This window comes from Ochotona curzoniae, unplaced genomic scaffold (genome assembly GCF_017591425.1).
Source record: "Ochotona curzoniae isolate NIBS_2020 unplaced genomic scaffold, NIBS_Ocur_1.0 scaffold_1852, whole genome shotgun sequence".
Taxonomy (NCBI): Eukaryota; Metazoa; Chordata; class Mammalia; order Lagomorpha; family Ochotonidae; genus Ochotona; species Ochotona curzoniae.
Window position 1 is genome coordinate 35,723,941 of NW_024467087.1, and position 17,938 is coordinate 35,741,878.

The 17,938-nt window shown below is 45.5% G+C and overlaps 1 protein-coding gene across 1 annotated transcript; it reads left to right on the forward strand.

The window, feature by feature from the left end:
- Window positions 1-297: 297 nt before the first annotated feature.
- On the forward strand, window positions 298-3,305 carry TMSB15A (thymosin beta 15A). Its single transcript, XM_040999874.1, has 3 exons — window positions 298-424; window positions 2,031-2,135; window positions 2,877-3,305. Exons 2-3 carry the CDS (start codon window positions 2,036-2,038, stop codon window positions 2,912-2,914), a joined length of 138 nt encoding a protein of 45 aa, XP_040855808.1. The 5' UTR covers window positions 298-424; window positions 2,031-2,035; the 3' UTR covers window positions 2,915-3,305.
- Window positions 3,306-17,938: the final 14,633 nt, after the last annotated feature.

A 17,938-nucleotide genomic window follows, 5' to 3' on the forward strand; every position in this document is an offset into this window, starting at 1 on the left:
AATCCAGTTCCCTACTCCTGCATTTGGAAATGCAGCTCAAGATGGTCCCTGCCTCCCACCTGGAGACCCTGATGGAATTCCTGGCTGCAGGCTTCAGCCCGGCTCAGTCCTGGCCACTGGGATCATTTGCAGTGAACCAGCTGATGGTTCACTGTCTCTCTCCCCTCCTCTCCATAACTCTTTCAAATAAACAAGTGAATCTGTAACAATAACAGTAATAATAGAATAATAAAGCGGCGCAGGGTGGGGCAGGGCGGAGCCTGGAGTCCCTCGGCCAATCAGAGAAGGGTGGGGCGGGGTTGGAGGTGGAGCCTGCAGCCGGGCTATAAGTGCAGGGCTCCCGGGGTGGGGAACACCAGCCTGGTCCTGCGTGAGCTGCGGTGCGCTCTTCCCACAGACGTCTGTTCTCGGGTCTTGTGTCCAGGTGAGGGGGGCAGCCCCGCGGGACGAGGATGAGAAGGGCCTCGGGAGGGCGCCGGAGCCGCGCGGCCGTGGGCGAGGGTCGCGCCTTCAGGACCCTCGGGCGAGGCTGTGGTGGCGTTTCGCGGCGACGCCGCCCCGCAGCCTGCGTCTTTGTCTTTTCGTGGCGCCCCTTGGGGCGCCGCCCAGCCCTTGGCGGGGTCGGGCTTTGGGTCCACGGCGCAGGGTGGGCGAGGGGAGCTGGGCAGTCCCAGGGTGGGCGTTCGGAGGCCGCGAGGACGCAGAGGCGCGTTTGGGCCTCCCGGGAGCGCGCCTGGGCGGGGCCCTGGCCTCCCCGCGCGGCGGAGGTCGCGGTTCCTGCAAACAGGAACCCAGCTGCTCCTGGCAGGCTGTGCTATTGTCTAGTTCCTTCTGGCTTCCTGGCCTCGGGTTGGCGTCTTCGTCGCGGCCACCAGGGTCTTTGGGTAGCCTCGACCTAATGGAAGTAGGGGGAAGAGGGGTCCCTCCGACTGCGTGGGGGTCCCTCCGACTGCGTGGGTTCCCTCCGGCTGCAGGGGTCCCTCCGACTGCCTGGGGTCCCTCCGGCTGCGGGGGTGTCCCTCCGACTTCGTGGGTTCCCTCCGACTGCGTGGGTTTCCTCCGGCTGTGTGGGGGTCCCCCCGGCTGCGTGGGTTCCCTCCGACTGCGTCGGGGTCCCCCCGGCTGCGTGGGTTCCCTCAGGTTGCGTGGGTTCTCTCCGGCTGCGTGGGTTCTCTTCGGCTGCGTCGGGGTCCCCCCGGCTGCGTGGGTTCCCTCCGTCTGCGGGGGGTCCCTCCCCATTTCCTTCCGAGCACCCGACAGCTGTTTCCTCGCCTGGGTGGGGCCGGGCACGCACCCGAGCCCCGCCTTCCGGAGTCTGCAATCTCCTTTTGTCCCTTCAGGCAGGCCAGGAAGGGCTCAGCAAACCGGGGTTCCCGGGGTCCCCCGTCTCTGAGCCTCGTCCCTGGCCTCTCCCTTTAGAGAAAACCTGGTGAAGTAAGACCCTCTTCTGCTTGGTTGACTGCATCCTTCTGGAGTCCTGGGTCTGTCCTTATAAAGTGCCCCCAGAGCTCTCAGGAGACATGTAATCAGGACCAGATTGGTTGCCTCCCTTCTGTAGCACCTTAGCTAGCGTCCTTGGGCATTTACCGTGGAAAGAACTTCATACACCCTTCTTTGTCTGTCCCCCTCCCCCCACGCCTAAGCAGAGTAGTTGGATGGAAAGCGAAGATGCTGCAACAGTGCTGTCTGCTGCTAAGGAAGGAGCCTGCTTAACCCAGGCTCTCCTTTATTCATCGCAGTTGGCTCTTGGGCTTCCATCACCTCCATTTTACCTTCGCTGTAATTGAAAGTCAGACATATTGGCTCTGGCTTTCTACTGCTGATACCTTCTGATCCAGGGGCAATTACCACCCGTGAGGAATGACCTAGTGATGCATACTAGGAAGTATTCTTATAAAAACATGATTGCTTAAAGATGTGTTGCTGCTTTCCTGTTGAAACCAGTAGGTGAAGTATACATAGATATAAAAGGAATTGACTGGTAACTTTAATATTTCTGTTAACTGAAATTTATTATTTTTTTTATTTAGCCAAGATGAGTGACAAGCCAGACTTATCAGAAGTAGAGAAGTTTGACAAGTCAAAATTGAAGAAAACTAATACTGAAGAAAAAAATACTCTTCCATCGAAGGAAAGTAAGTCATGGGGAGTTTCTAATGGAGACACAGTGTAAGTTAATAAGCTCAGTAAATAAACCCATCTTCTAGTAAGTATTGGCACAAAATAAACAATAATTAGAGAATGGTTCTGTTTAGTACAATAGTTAGAACATCAAATGTTTATCTTCTTAGCACATTAAGTGGTATTGACATGATAGAGTCGAGTAGTAATGGAGGAAAAAATATGGTTTATAGTAGCAGAATACTAAAAACTGTGTTAAAGCCAATCTTGAAATATTGGGCTTAGTTGTAAAGAAATACCAGTTTTGCCCACTTTATGAATGTTAGACACTTTTTTTTTGCCTCCAACAATTTGAGTCTGTGATTATATCCCTAAAGAACTCGGAACTTTTTGTCATGTCTGCTTTGAGAATTCCAGAGTTACTGAAAATTTTCTGAAAAGATGAAAATCACCAATAGAATCAGTACAGATACATCTAAAGAAAATAATTCATGTGTTTCTCAGTTCTAGAATGACATGGTAAAATTGGTAGTGCATACATCTACCTTTGGATTGGAGTAAAAGTTGACAGGGAAACACAGTTGTTGTACATTCTAGCTATTGTTCAGGTGATTAGTATGCATTCCACATGCCTTTAGTATTCTAAACTTAGACCATGTTGGCCGACTTTATTAATAACTTACTAAAGAGCTCTTTTGGAAGAACTTAACTTTAGAAATACTCTCTTAATGACTGTTATTTTTTTTTCCCCCTAGCTATCCAGCAGGAGAAAGAATCCGTTCAAACATCATAAAATGAAGATGTCATTCCAAAAGCAAATTTTAACATTGTCTGAGAGTTTTGGTTTTGGGCTTCGCTTTTGTAAAAATATTGTTTTCCTAGAGATTGTAGGCATATTCTGATTTCCTATCGCCTGTGTTCCCTTGCAAAGAGTTCGGGAGTATCCCTTGTTTCCTTAAGTTCATTTTTAAACTTCCCACTGATAAATAATTTCTAATGGCACATGCTATCAGTGTCACCACTGCTGACCTCTGTGTGTGCGGCTGGTGTGCCCCTTTAGGATAAGCATCCTTCTACAATGGATGCTTCCATGGCTTTGTAACTTTCAGGAGGTTGCATGGTTTTACAGGTTTTTATGGTTTATTTTTGTTTCTAATGTAAGAATAAAACTGTATTATTTGAAACTTTCGTGGTTTATTCTTGATAGTCTTCTAAGGAATTAAAGATGGATAGGGTGTCCTTTTCAAGCAAGCAAAAGAGGTTCAAGGAAAAACATTATTATCTTTATTCGTGTTTGAGGAAACATTCTCCTTTGTCCAGATACAGAGGTTCCTAACTTAGGGATGCTAGATGCTTTTCTCCTGGAGTTAGAATCACAGAAGTAGGAAACCTTAGGAAAGGCAGTCTGTTTAACAAAGAGATGAAGATGTAGAAATACGGGGCTTGAAGAGACCTACTGAGGTGAGTAAGGGGCTGAGATTCAAGCTGAGCTCCTTTGGTTTCTGGAAATTGTCCTTCTAGTTAAGTAGATAACCTAATGATGAGATTAGATGGGAAGTATGTAGGAGCCATTTGTAAATGTGGACTGTACTGAGCAGATCACATTAAAAAGATTTTTTTTATTGCAAAGTCAGCTGTACAGAGAGGAGAGACAGAGAAGAAGATCTTCTGTCCAATGATTCACTTCTCTAGTGACCATAATGGCTGGTGCTGTACTAATCTGGAGCCTCTTCTTGGTCTCCCACGTGGGTGCAATATCCCAAGGCTTTGAGCCATCCTCGACCGCTTTTCCAGGCCACGGGCAGGGAGCTGGATGGGAAGCAGGGCTGCTAGGACACAAAGCCCTTGTGGGATCTTGCTGTGTTCAAGGCAGAGACATTAGCCGGTAGACCATCATGCTGGGCCCCAGATCACATTTTAAATTGATTTTTAATTAGGATACCCGATACCTGTCAATGTACAGGTATGCAGACAGCTCTCAATATTCTTGGTTTCCATTTCTGTAGATTCAACTTGGATAAAACAGATATTTGTGAAACATTTTCTCTATAATGCAAATGTGCAGGGTGTTGAAAGTCATTATTTGAACAATACAGTATAACTATTTATATAGCATTAATCTGCACTTGGTATGGTGAGTGATGGGTGATTTAAAACATGGGAGGTGGGCCTGGCATGGTAGCCTAGTAGCTAAAGTCTTCCCCTTGTACACATCAGGATCCCATGTGGGCATTGCTTCATGTCCAGGCTGCTCCATTTAGACCTTTCAGTTTCCTGCTTGTGGCCTGGGAAAACAGGATGGCTGAAACCCTTGGGACCATGCACCCATGTGGGAGACCCGGAAGGCTCCTGACTCCTGGCTTCAGATCATCTCAGCTCTGGTGCAGTCACTTGGAGAGTGAACCAGTACATGCAAGATCTTTCTCTCCTCTCTGTAAATCTGGTTTTCCAATAAAAATAATAATAATAAAAAGAGTGTTTGCCTGGGGCTTGGGGCAAAAGGAGCCCTCTGCAGCGTGGCAGCTATGAAGGGTGCCCGGGCCAGGTTGGACACTGTCACCGCATGTGGTGAGCAAGTCCTAGGCTATTGGGCGGTCAGTGCTCCCAGTGGGTGCCAGGCTCTGCCTGCTGGTCTCCCGGCGGCAAGTTCTAGGGTTTTTTATGGTATGCAATTGCTGCCAATGGACATCCATAGATAAAGCCAGTATGAGTGTAGATGAGGGATGAATCCTGTGTGACTCACAGTTACTGAATCACGGAACTTGCTGGCAAGCGTGGGGACTGAGCCTGATGGTTTGGAGGGGAGAGTCCATAAGATTTATTTGGGCCAGACTGATTCACCAGCCCACATGGGAATCTTGAGATGGGCTGTTAGCTTAGAGCATCACTAACTGCCACACACCAGTATCACTAACTCCACATGAAAGCTATGGATGGGGGCCTGTCTGGCAGGGCTAGGTACCAGTACCTGACTGGTAGAACAGGTCACACTTGGCAGGGTCAAGACAACCAGCACATGAAAGAACCAGGTCTGGGGGTAGATTCTGTGGAGGATGTGTGGGTCCAACCCTGTGGAAATACTATTCCCACTGGTTAGTTCAAGAGTTGGGGTGGTGATGGGCTGAGTTAGGTGTGACCATGGAACCTGCTATATTACAACAGTCGGGGCAGGTCAAGGCATCTGTGCATCTTAAACCAGAATGAGGGGTGGGCCAGGCTGCAACTGGAAGGGGGCAGATCAGGCAGGGCTGAGCAAACCTTAACTCAAAAGGAAGAACAGAAATCAGGATGCAGCACAGGTCATGCCAAGCTAGGCTCTTACACTGACTGGTCAACATGAACCAGGGATGCTAGACCACAGCATTGAAGGCAAAGGCTGAGACAGGTGTGGGGCCAAGCCAACTGGGTCAGAGCAACCACTGGCATATGTGTAATCTAGGGCTGGGAATAGACCTGGTTGGGGAGCTGTGAGAGTATACCCTTGCTGGGTTGGGGTTTCTGCTGTTGAGTACGGGGGCTGGAGTGGGGGCTACATTCTGGTCTGGACATGAATGTAATCTCCCTTGGCACAAGTGTGAACTGAGGTTGGGCGGACCTAACCAGGTTAGACTCCAGCACCATCTGGTGCTCTGGAGGACCAGAGTAGATGTAGGACGGACTAGGCTAGGTCTCTGCCCCTACTGAGCCATCTGTTTGGTGTGTCTGGGTATGGGCTAGCCTACACTGGGGGGCTGAAACATCCAACAGTAAGAACCGGAATGGATTGAAGGGCAGTGAGGAAAGGCCACTGTTCCTTCCAAGACAGGAAGTGGAGTAAGTAGTGCTGACCCATGGACTCACCAGTATGCGCAAGACCTGGCATAAGGAGAGATTCTGATGGAGGAGCTTGGGAAACTCCTCTGTCGGGTCACAGTCCCTGCAGGTGAGTGCAAGAACCACCATAAGGAGCAGCCCATACCAGGCCAGAGAAAGACACCCACTGGCATATATTTGGCATAGGTTGGGGGCAGACCAGGCTGAACCAGTTCACATCACCCGCTGGTGAATCCAAGAACCAGAACAGAGTGTGGGCCGGGTCAGGTTTGGTCGCAACACGTAACAGTACACATTATAGCTGGGATTGGATGTCTGCTGGGCTGGGCTAGACTGTAACCCTCACCAGCGTCAGCTGGAATTGTGGGTGGTCTGGGTTGGGCCAGGCTATAACACCCACTGGCAAATGCCAAGATGATGTGGGCCATACCAGACTGGGCCACAGTGCTCAACCAGCACACATGAGAATCAGGGAGGGAGGGGGCAAAACCAGTAGGCAGAATGGGGAGGGCTCCCTTGTTGGGCAGTCACTCCCACTGGAGAGCGTGAGTTGGGATCGGGGTAGACCAGACCAGGCAGGGCTACAACACCTGTGGGCCTCATGTGAGCTAGATCAGGGAAAAGCCATGCTGGGCTGACTGTTCTTACTGGTGCAAGCATAAATTAAAGTGGTTGAGGGTTGTTTGGGCTTTGCTGCAGCATCAGCTGGCAGAGGCTGGCCCTGGGAGCTAATTCTGTCAAGTTACACTGCAGAACCACCTGGAGAGTGCATAATCTGGGAGTGGGAGTGGCCCAGCAGGAAAACAGTGGGCTCCTCCCTCTTGGGTTACCACTCCCTTTGGAGAGCATGAAAACCAGGATAGGGGCAGGGGTGCAGGGGTGACTAGACAGAACGACACCCACCAGCATGTGTGTGGATTGGATAGTAGGGTTGGTTGGGTTGAACTAGGCTTCCATGCCCATTGACATGTACAAGAGCTAAATGGGATGTGGGACAGACTGAACAAGTCTGCGGTACATTGTGGCAAGCATGGGAACCAGGGCAGGGGGAAGGCATGGTGGGGGTTATTGGGAGTCGCCCTGACTAGGCTGCAACTCCCACTGGTTTGCATGAGGACCTAGTATGAAGTAGGCAGGATTGAGCTGGACTGCAATACACATTGGTTTGTGTGGAAGACAGGGCTGGAAACAGAATTGACCCAGCGATTGCAACCACCAGCATATTCATAAGCTGATTGGGGCAACGGATTGTGCAGGACCCTGTACTGGCATTCGCACACAAGAATCTGGTCTGGGATCACCTCACACGAAGTTTCTTTGGAGATCCCTCCAACTGAACTGGTGATCTCAGAACCCCAACCATGAAGAGAGTATGTCAGCCTGTGGATTCTGAAGAGATTTTATTGTGCTTGGAACAGCGAGATTGGCAGCAATTCAGAACTGTTGAACTATCAAAACTGCTTGAGCAGGACCTCCGGAGCATGCCCATCAGGGACCTGGGATGGGTTGGAGTCTTGGTGGGGCTTTTCCCTTTATCTCTCCCTTTACCCCAGATACAGAAAAAAAAATAATAATATTGATGTGGAAGCAATGGTCTTACCCAATTTCCTATAGACCTTGAACCTTTGTGCCCTAATCAGCTATGTAAAGATTATTGAGAAAATCCAGGCCTGCTGAGGTCTTGGCCACACCTTCAGGTGGGCGGCACCAGCATTACCCAGCCATTTCCTAATTAATTAAGAGACCACCAATGGGGAACATCTCACCTGTAGGTTCCCTGCCCAACAAGGAGGGGTCAAGGAAGGCTTAAAACCCCCAAGACCCTTCCTCAAACCTTTGGTGTCTCTCTCCCTCCTCTTTCGAGAGGCACCCCACCTCTCGGCTTTCTCTCAGGAGGTGCTTCCCCTTTCCTCTCCCTTCCCTGCTCACCTGGCCCCTTCGCAAATAAACTTTTCTGTTTGCAACAGATTCCTGGCTGTTTATTTCTATACTACGCTGAGGAAAGAACCCACCGGGCATTTTTGGAAACAATTATCAAAATAAAAAAGTAATACAAAAAAATAATAAAAAGTTGTATGGGAGGTATGACACATAAGTGCCTGTGGTTTGGCTCCCTAACTAGCTTCCTATAATGCTTACCTTGGGAGGCAGTAGTGATAACTCAAGTCGCTGTGTTCCTGCCACCCGTGTTGGGGACTTGGATTGCATTTCTGGCTCCTAGCTTTGCCCCTATCCAAGCCCCACCTCTTTTAAACTTTTGGGAAATAATCCAGTGGGTGGGGATAATTTCTTTTTTTCCCCCCTCTCTGTTACTCAAATGCAGATTTTATAATATATGAAAGTTTTGCACATGTAAATACTATGTCGGTTTATGTTAGAGACTTGGGCACCAGTGGATTTTCCTAACTGTAGAGTTCTGGAAACACTCCCCAAATATAAGGGATAACCCCCAGACTGGGAACTCATTGATATTCTGTAAAAGCAATTATTATTGGGCTTGGTGCAATGGCCTAGTGGGTGAGCTTTAACCTTGCTTTTGCCGGGATCCCATACGGGTCCAGGTTCTTGTCCTGGCTGCTCCACTTCCCATCTAGTTCCCTGCTTGTGGCCTGAGAAGGCAATAGAGGATAGCCCAAAGCTGTGAGACTCTGTACCTGCATGGCAGACCTAGAGGAGGTTCCTGGTTTTGGATCAACTTAACTCCGGCCTTTGTGGCCACTTGGGGAGTGACCCAATACATGGAAGATCTTTTTTCTCTGTCTCTGCTTCTGTCTGTGAGTCTGCCTTTCCAATAAAAATTAAAGTAAATATTTTAAAAAAGAAAAAAAAAGGTATGATGCTTGTGTCTTCTTGTAACCTCAAATGTTATCCTGTCTTCCTTTTCCTAAGGGTTTACATTCTTAAATAATTAGTGGAGTTAGGGAAAATAGAAGCTGTTTTCTACATCATAGTACAGCTTAAAATTCTGCAAGCGAAATGGTAGGTAGGGCAATTTTTATCACTTTTCTTCTTAAGCAGGTGGAGATTTTCCCCCTTATGTCTACTATATATAGCATCTAGTTGGTGGAACAAAAAAAAAAAAAAAAAAAAAACAGGCAAAGACAGGAAAAGAGATGTTTTAAAATGAGGAATAAAGTTTCTACTCATTACATAAAGAATATAATTTAGGATTGTGAACAAAACTTTACTTCAGTGTGATTATTTGTAAATATATCCAAAAGAAGGCATAGCTGCCCTTGGTTATTAGCGTGTATTCCCAGTCCTAGCCCTCTGGAGATACAGATTCAGTGAGCCCAACAGATATTCTCTTGTGAAGTAATATTGCAAAGTTACGATGTGTATATCTCTACTTACCTCATGGACTTAATCTTTTGTTTGCAATATCAATATCCTGAATCCCTTTAATGTAGAATATGTTCTTCCTCAAAATTGGTATTACTGATGCCTCTAGAGGAAAAGGGAGTGATGAGTCGGCAGGACTATAAATGTGGTCCCTAGGAGAGCAGCATGAGCATTGCCGGAAACTGTTTGGAACACAAATCCTCAGGTCTTTCCTCAGGCCAAATGAATCAGAAACTGAGGGAGAAGCTTATCAATTGGTGGTTTAACATTCTTTTCAGGTGATTGTGCTGAACATTCAAGTTTAGAAACTATTGATTTAGAGAAATGTTTCATTTGGAACACATTTTCTGGCCTGCGCTATAAGAGAGCATATTAAGTCACACATGAAGAAAAAGATTGTATAATGACACTCTGAGGGGCATGTCCTGGCAGGTGTACTGGTTTCTTAGTTTATCAAATCTGAAAAAGTTTTTTTTTTTTAATATTTATTTTTATTGGAAAGTCAGATGTACAGATAGGAGGAGAGATAGAGAGAAAGATCTTCCATTTAATGGTTCACTTCAAAGTGGCCACATCAGCTGGAGCTGAGCCAATCCAAAGCCAGGAGCCAGCAGCTTCCTCCAGGTCTCCCACACGGGTGCAGGGTCCCAAAGATTTGAGCCGTCCTTGAGTGCTTTTGCAGGCCGCATGCAGGGAGCTGGATAGGAAGTGGGTCTGCTGGGATTAGAACCGGCGCCCATATGGGATCCCAGCATGTTCCAGGAGAGAACTTCAGCTGCTAGGCTGGACCCCACATGTTTTTTTTTAAAAACGAAATCCTATCTCCTAGAGAGACTGTTTATGACTTTTGGAATCTGGCACCAAGAGAAGCTGGTTGTCATATTCTTTTAGGGCTTTTTGTACCTGACATAAATTGACATCATCAGAGCAGAGAAAGGATTTCCCATAACATATCTTGAAAAGAGAGGTTTTCATGGTTCAGCTCTAATACCTCAGACAGCAATCAACTTAAATTTCCAGGTTAAGCTGGTAGCAGACTGATATAATGTTCCCAAAAGCTACCAACTGAAGGAATATTTAGAAGGCATTAGCTAAAGAGAGGTTAGCAATAGGAACAAGGAAATTGTCTGGGAAAAGAAACCAAGACTCTTAAACAAACACGACGGAAGAGAGAGAGTAGGAAGAAACTCACCAACTGATATCTGGGTGAGAGTCCAGCTCCTGCTTCAGGCTCTTTGCTGACATGCCACCTTACAAGGTAGGCCTCAGTGGATAACACGCTCAATCTGTGGCATGGGCCCCCTGAGGTAACCTTGTATAGCCTAAGGAGCTGTAGTATATCCCTGATCCTGTGGGCCAAGGCCAAAATGGTAAGGATTCTTCCTCCAGGAAGGTACCATCACCATTACTATTCCACCCTTCTGCCCTCAAATTCCAGACATTCTGCAGTGTCAACAAGGGCTTTCAAGTGGTCCACATTAACTCCTGCACTTGACTTGCTTTCTTACTCTTTGGGGATCAGTTGAAAACTTTTGTGTACTCACAGTTGTTTCCACAACCCTACTAGTACTGAATTATTAATCTATTGTGTCAGAATCAACCCCTGTCCTTAGTAAATGTGCTCACATTTGCCTTCTAGGTTACTTTACTAGCCAAGTTTCCTTTGTTATCTTAGTATCTTTTAGTTTTTATATTCCTGCTCTCTGGGCTATTTTTCATGTTGCAGTATCTACTCATTTTCAGCCTTTTCTGTGTTATTAATCACCTGAAATGCTATATCTACTCTGCGGTTCTTGAGAATTTGGGGTCTCATGGCCAGTTACTGAAGCACGGCTTAGGGATGAGTATATGGATATAGAATTACCCGTAGATTTTGTTAACCTGGAGAGAGAAAAGCATGGCTCTATGTGAGCCCAGCTTTGCTCACGCATTAACCTGAACCCTGGCTAATGCCTAATGGTGGGATACGACATTCCAAGGTTTCCTTCTTGTACTTGAGATTACATTTCGACTCTTCCAGTTCTTTCCATCTTTCCAGGGCTTCGCATAGGTTGATTAAGATCTGAGATTACCATTTAACTTCTTAGTTTCCCAGTTATTTCCAGGTTCTCCTCCTCCCCCTTCTTCTTCCCACTACAGCTATGCTCTTGGGCTCTAGGGGGCACTCTACAGTCCCTAGCACTCTAGGACCTTAGCGGCTTCCAGCACTCCTAGGGCTCAACATGAGCCATAAGAGACATATTATATCTGGGTATTATTTGATCATGAAGCTTCAGTGTGCCAGGGGTCTGGATTGCACCCCCAGGGCAGTAATACACGTTTAAGCATCCTCAGATGCTGGCACCGTAGCCTGTGCTTTAGGTTCAGTAGAGCCTTAAAGCTGACGCTGCAGTGGTGGGGGTCGGATCTTGGTGATCACAGGTGCAAAACCCTAGCTGGCTATCAACAACCTGCCACACTAGCTGAGAACCAGGAGCAAAGTAAGGGAGGAACCACAACAACAGCGCCCCTTGTGGTCGATCTGCTTATGTGGCTCCAGAGACTGCAGTCATTCTGGCCTAGAGCAGCCTGTACCGACTGTGGGACTTATATCCACAGCGCCCCTGATAAATTTACTGAACCCGTCACACTGCTCCATGCAGTATGCAAGCAAGCCTTCAAAGTTTGAGGCTGCTGACATGGTAGAGAAAGGTGGCAGCATGACACAGCTCATCAAGCATATTTGCACGTCAAGCAAGCAAACCGACATGCCTGAGGAGTGAGTTGCAGTGAAAGTGCAAGATTTTGCTGGAGATACGGAGTCATGAGCTTTAGTTCAATCAGTTCTAGGAGCCAGACACTGGATGGTGTAAGACCTGCCTGTGGAAACCAGATCTGTTAAATCTGGACCACAACTTGTGAGTACTAGTCATCAGCCAGATCCTTAGACTCTAGCCCGGAACTTCTGGGTGCTTGTATTCATTCGTCTGTCCGAAACCCCCTTCCTTCACCCCTTCTTCCTCTCCCCCCCCCCCGCCCGCCCCCTTCAACCCCCTCCAACCCCTCCCACTTTCTGCCCCCTCCCCCTCCCGCTCCTTCCCCCTTCTTCTCCCCTCCTCCTCCCGCCCCCTTCACTCCTGTCCCTCCCCCTTTCACCCCCTCTGCTCCCTCTCCCACCTCTTGCACCTCCCTTCCCCCACCGCAGCATCACCGGAAGCAGTGGGGAAGAAACCCGTGCTGAAGGCAGGAAAGTGAAAGCCTTTAGGTCGACCACAGGGGGCTCTGCTGCTGTGGCTCCGCCCTAGCAGAAAGAACTAGACAGGCGCTCTACCGCCGTTTGGAAGTCGAGCAAAATGCTGCCGCCAGGGGAACAGAACTCGGTCAGGTGCTGAGCATCCGTGTTCGGAGGCACTAGAACCGACTAGGCGACGAGAAATTGGTAAGCACGGCTCTAATGGAATCAGGGATAAATGTGGGGGAGAAACAGAAAGGGGCTGTGATACTGTTTTTTAAAAGATCTATTTATGTGAAAGGTAGAATTACAGGAATAGGGGAGAGAAGCACAAAGAGAAAATCCTCGATCTGCTGGTTCACTCTCCAATGACCGCAGCCACGGGAGCTGAGTTAAGCTGAGCTGAAGCCAGGAACCTTCCCCGTCTCCCATGCAGGTGCAAGGTCCCAAGGACTTGGTCCCTTCTCCAGCCGGCGGGTGTTGCAGGTGGTGGCTTTATGAGCTGTGCTGCTATGCCCGCACGTAGAGTAATATTATTGTCTTATGGACAAGCACGATATTTGGTCCCTGTTTTACAATTAAATTACGGGGCCCGGCGCGATAGCCTAGCAGCTAAAGTCCTCACCTTGCACGCCCGGGATCCCATATGGGCGCCGGGGTTCTATCCTGGCAGCCCCGCTTCCCTTCCAGCTCCCTGCCCGTGGTCCGGGAAAGCAGTCGAGGACGGCCCAAATCTTTGGGACCCTGCACCCGCGTGGGAGACCTGGAAGAAACTCCTGGTTTCGGATCGGCTCAGCTCCAGCCGTTGCGGCCCCTTGGGGAGTGAATCATCGGACGGAATTTCTTCCTCGCTGTCTCTCCTCTACATATTTGACTTTCCAATAAAAATAAATCTTTTTTTTAAAAAAGAAGAAGTATATTACGGACAGAGAAAAAAATATAATTTTGTCTTCTGAACCAAGCACTGACTGAGCTTTTCCGTGTGCTTCAGAATAACATATTTTCCACCCTAAAGCACGTTTTGTTTGAAGATAACAACTCCTCAGGCTGGTGGCAGAGCTTATTGCCCAAGACGCTGCCTGCAGCGCCGGCCTCCCTAATGGCTGAAGGTTGTTGGACTCCCGGCTGTTTCACTTTCCATCCACTTCCCTGTTTATGACCTGGGAAATCAGCGGAGGATGGCTCAAGTCCTTGGGCCCCTAAACTTACGTTAGAGACCTAGAGGAGGCTCCTGGCTTTGGATCAACTCATCTATGACCCCTGTAAACATTTGGGGCATGAATCAGGGAACGAAAGAGCTCTGTTTATGTGTTGTCTTCTCTCTGTAAATCTATCTTTCCAATAAAAATAAATACATCTTTTTCTTAAAAAAAAGAAGAAGATAATAATTATCTATGGCATAAAAGCATTTTCTGGACTCCTTGCTGGCTCAGTGGTCTGCCCTAATGGGCTCTTGTTCAGTAGCAGTAATGTTAGGTAAATATGTAGTTTTAGTCGTGTTTGTATGATTTGAGAGACAGCATTAGAGCAGTTAGTGGAATCCAATGTCTCCATCCCTCGGCTTTGTAAAAAACAGTTTCCTCTGGCTAAATGATTATAGTGTAATTTGCGTCATTTGTAGAGATAAGTGAGATCCATGGGCACTGGTTTTACACTTTAATCCCACCTGGAAAACTACACGGAGAGAAATGGCCTTAGAACTAGAAGGACAAGTTGTCAGAAAAAGGTTATATGTTGATTAATCAGTTGAGAAAATGCAGTCAAATGGAATTTTCTACCTGCTTAATCTTTGCAAATGATCACTCATATTGTTTGCTGTCATGACAAAATCATTACAAAATGGCACAAGCATGTGAGTTTCATAGATACTACAGAATTTGTTATTTATAGATTATTCTTATTTTTTAGAAAGTTTTTTTTTTCTAATTTAAACAGTAGAGAGAGAGAGAGAGAATGATTTTCAATTTGGGAGTCAGGAGCTTTTTTTCTGTTCCTGCGGGTGAGTGCAAGGGTTTTGCCAGGCACATTAGCAGAGAGCTGGCTGTTGAATAGAGTAAGCTGTGTTAGATCGGATACCCATGTGCCTGTTTGCAGGCAGAGGCTTAATTTGCTATGCCACAATGCCAGCCCTATTGTAGTTTGATTAATAAATCAAAATTTTTAATAGTGTGGAAACTGTTCATTAGCAGCAAAAACATTTGGTCCTTAATACTCAACAGGAAACATTCCAACAATTTAGGCTGTTTGACATAGTCATTCTGACTTCACTTTCATTCTTAGCACTTACATTATTTTATGTTTACAATTGTCATTTTAAATATTTCAGTTTTAGTATTGATATTTGAGATGGATGGTTCCTTTCAATGAAATATATCAAATATAATATTCTTTATTCCTAACAAACATGGTTGCTTAAGGTACTTAATAGAATTTTAACCCATTGGGTCTCATATTTATGCAACAATTCTCAGTGTGAGTATTATCCTAGGAATTGCTGTCAACAAAACATTTTAAAACATTTGTTTTATTTTATCTGAAAGGCAGAGTAAAAAAGAGGTAGAGAGAGAGAAAAGTCTGCTGTATCTGCTGTTTCATTCCTCAAGTGGCTGTAACAGTTGGTACTGGGCCAGGCTTAAGACTAGAATTCGAAATTCCATATTTGTCTCCCACCGGGGTTACAGGTGCCCAAATACTTCAGCCTCCTTTGCAGTATTCCTAGGCACATTAGCAGGGAACTGTATCAGAAGCACATCTAGGATTGAAACCACCAGTCCCATATGGACGCCTGCCTTCTAACTGGTAACTTAACCCACTGTGCCAAAATACTAGCCCCCAAGAAAACAATTTTAAACTTGGTAAATATGTAAAGATGTTTTGACTATTCGTAACTATCCTCATTTTTGTCAGTGTCATGTGCTTGAAGAATGCGGCTTTTCCAATTCTTTTTATTGTTCACCGAAGTTTAATCAGATTTGAAGGCAGCATCTTAACAGCAAATTCCCTTGTTTTCCAGAAGCATTTTTGTCTGCCAAGCCAGAGAATTCCTGCTCTAGCTAGGATGCCACTACTCCTGGACAATGCATGGAATTAATGTCCCTACAATAATTTGTTGTTGCATATGGCATATCCCTGCAGTGCTCTTAGTGAAGGCCTCAGGAAGCTTTTAGACAGTTTGCTATTCCCTGCTTCATTTTGGAAGCAAAGACAGACCATCCAGTCACATTCAAGATGGTGTGGTTTATTGGTGGGCTTTCTGACATTGTATTTTACCTCCTCAGGTACTGAGTTTATCCAAGACTTTGTTGGAAAACAGAGCCTATAGTTGGCTACCCTGTCTACAGCCAGTTTATTATTTTTTTTTCCCCCAAGACACTTGAAAGGTTTTCACAATGCCTGGATCATCTGCTCTATGTTGTGTTTAGCAAGAAGCGTTTCAAAGAAACCTTCTGCCAAACCCTAGAGTAGAAGTAGAAAAGATGCCACTGACGTAGCATCTGCTTTAGTCCAGGGAGCTGGCCAGACACATTGGAAATAGGGGAGCCACGGTCATGACCAAGCGCACAAGCTGCTAGTGAGTTGATCTCATTATCAGAAACCAAAACATTGTTCAGTGCCATTTAAGCTTTTGTAATAAGAACAGTAGCGTGTTACAGTTTTATCTACCTCATTTGTTTGGATTTCTTCTGGCCTTTTTATTCTAGAAGCTTTTTTTTTTTGCAATGAACTAAGCATAAGTTTGATTTATAGCTTGCTCAAAGTAAGTTTATTTGCTAAATAATCATTTACTCAATGCTTAGTTCTGTTCCATTTTTTAGATGAGCTTTTTCAAAGTTGTTCGAATATAAATTATTTATGTCATTAGATGTATTTGCTGTTATCTTTATTAAAACATTTATTTGAGAGGCAAACTTACAGAGAAAGAGAGGGGTGTCTTTGGTCTTCACCCCCTGATTCACTCCCTAAGTGGCCGCAGTGGCTGGGGCTGAGCCAGGTGGAAGCTAGGAACTTTTTTTGGATCTAAAACATGGGCTTAGGGACCCAAATAATTTGGCCATCATTTGCGTAATTTCCAGGCACATTAGTAGGGAGCTACATCAGAATTGCTGCATCAGAAGCCAGTGCTGCAGGCAGCAGCTTAAGTCCACAATACCATAGCTAGTTTATGCCAGTCCCTGTTTTCAAAGATAAAATCAGTGTTTTGTATCTGTACAAAATTGGCCCCAGGAACTCCAACAGATACTGTATGAATATATCATGTACAGGTTTTTGTTTAACTAATGATTTTCAACTGTTGTTGGTATATAGGAGCGTAATTTCTTGATGAAACAGTGATTACAGATTTAACTTTTTGAAAAAGTGCCAAACTGTTTCCTAGTGGCGGTAGCATTCCCGCAGCAATGCATAAAAGTTATATTTTCTTCACATTCTCATCAATAGTCATGTTTTCCACTTTTTTTTAAAGATTTATTTTATTTTTATCGGAAAGTCAGATATACAGAGAGGAGCAGAGACAGAAAGATCTTCCAAACAATGATTGACTCCCCAAGTGGCCTCAACGGCCAGAGCTGAGCTGATCCAGAAGCCAGGAGCCCAGAGCCTCCTCCAGGTTTCTCACACGGGTGCAGGGTTCCAAGGCTTTGGGCCATCCTCAACTGCTTTCCCAAGCCACAAGCAGGGAGCTGGAAGGGAAGCGGGGCTGCTGGGATAGAACCGGCGCCCATATGGGATCCTGGGTGTGCAAGGCGAGGACTTTAGCTGCTAGGCTATCGCGCCGGGCCCTGGGTGGTGCTTTCTAAAAGCCTGTGTGTGTCAGTAACACTGTAAATACAGTTTTCTAAAACTTTATACTTTTTTTTTTTAACAAAGCATTGGTTAAATATATTGTACTGCTATAATTTGAATGATGTGTTATTACTTTAAAATTTACTGTATATTGATGAAATAGTTATTTTCATGTAATTACTGTTAATAGCTATTGGCTGTAGTCCCATTGAAATAATGTTTTTCTGCTTATTAGTTATTAAACTTCTCATTCGATGAAGTATTAAGTATTTTACTGTAATGTAAATCTAAAAGTTAAAAAAAAGAGAAAAGGAAGGAGAATGGGAAGGATGGGGAAGGATATGTTATGTTCTTAGAATTCCTACAAAGCCTGAATCTATTAAGTACTAATTAAAATAAAAATAAAGTTAATTTTTAAATATAGTGTATTTAAGTATAATATATAGCTTAAAATTATATATTTTATAATATAATTTTAGTTATACATTGTATATTATATATTTTAATTATATATAATTAGCAAAAGAAATTTTAAATATTAGACAAACAAAAAGCAAGCAAACAAAATAGGTAGGTATTTCTCATTGTGTTCTTAAATAGTGGAAGGGGTGACACAGCTTTCTCCACACAGTCCCTTTCTTTTATTGTGTTAAGTCTGGTAAGATTTTT

Coding starts and splice junctions, on each gene's coding strand:
- TMSB15A (XM_040999874.1), top strand. CDS start 2,036: ATGAGTGACAAGCCAGACTTATCAGAAGTAGAGAAGTTTGACAAGTCA. Junction 2,136..2,876: donor TACTCTTCCATCGAAGGAAA/GTAAGTCATGGG, acceptor TTTTCCCCCTAG/CTATCCAGCAGGAGAAAGAA.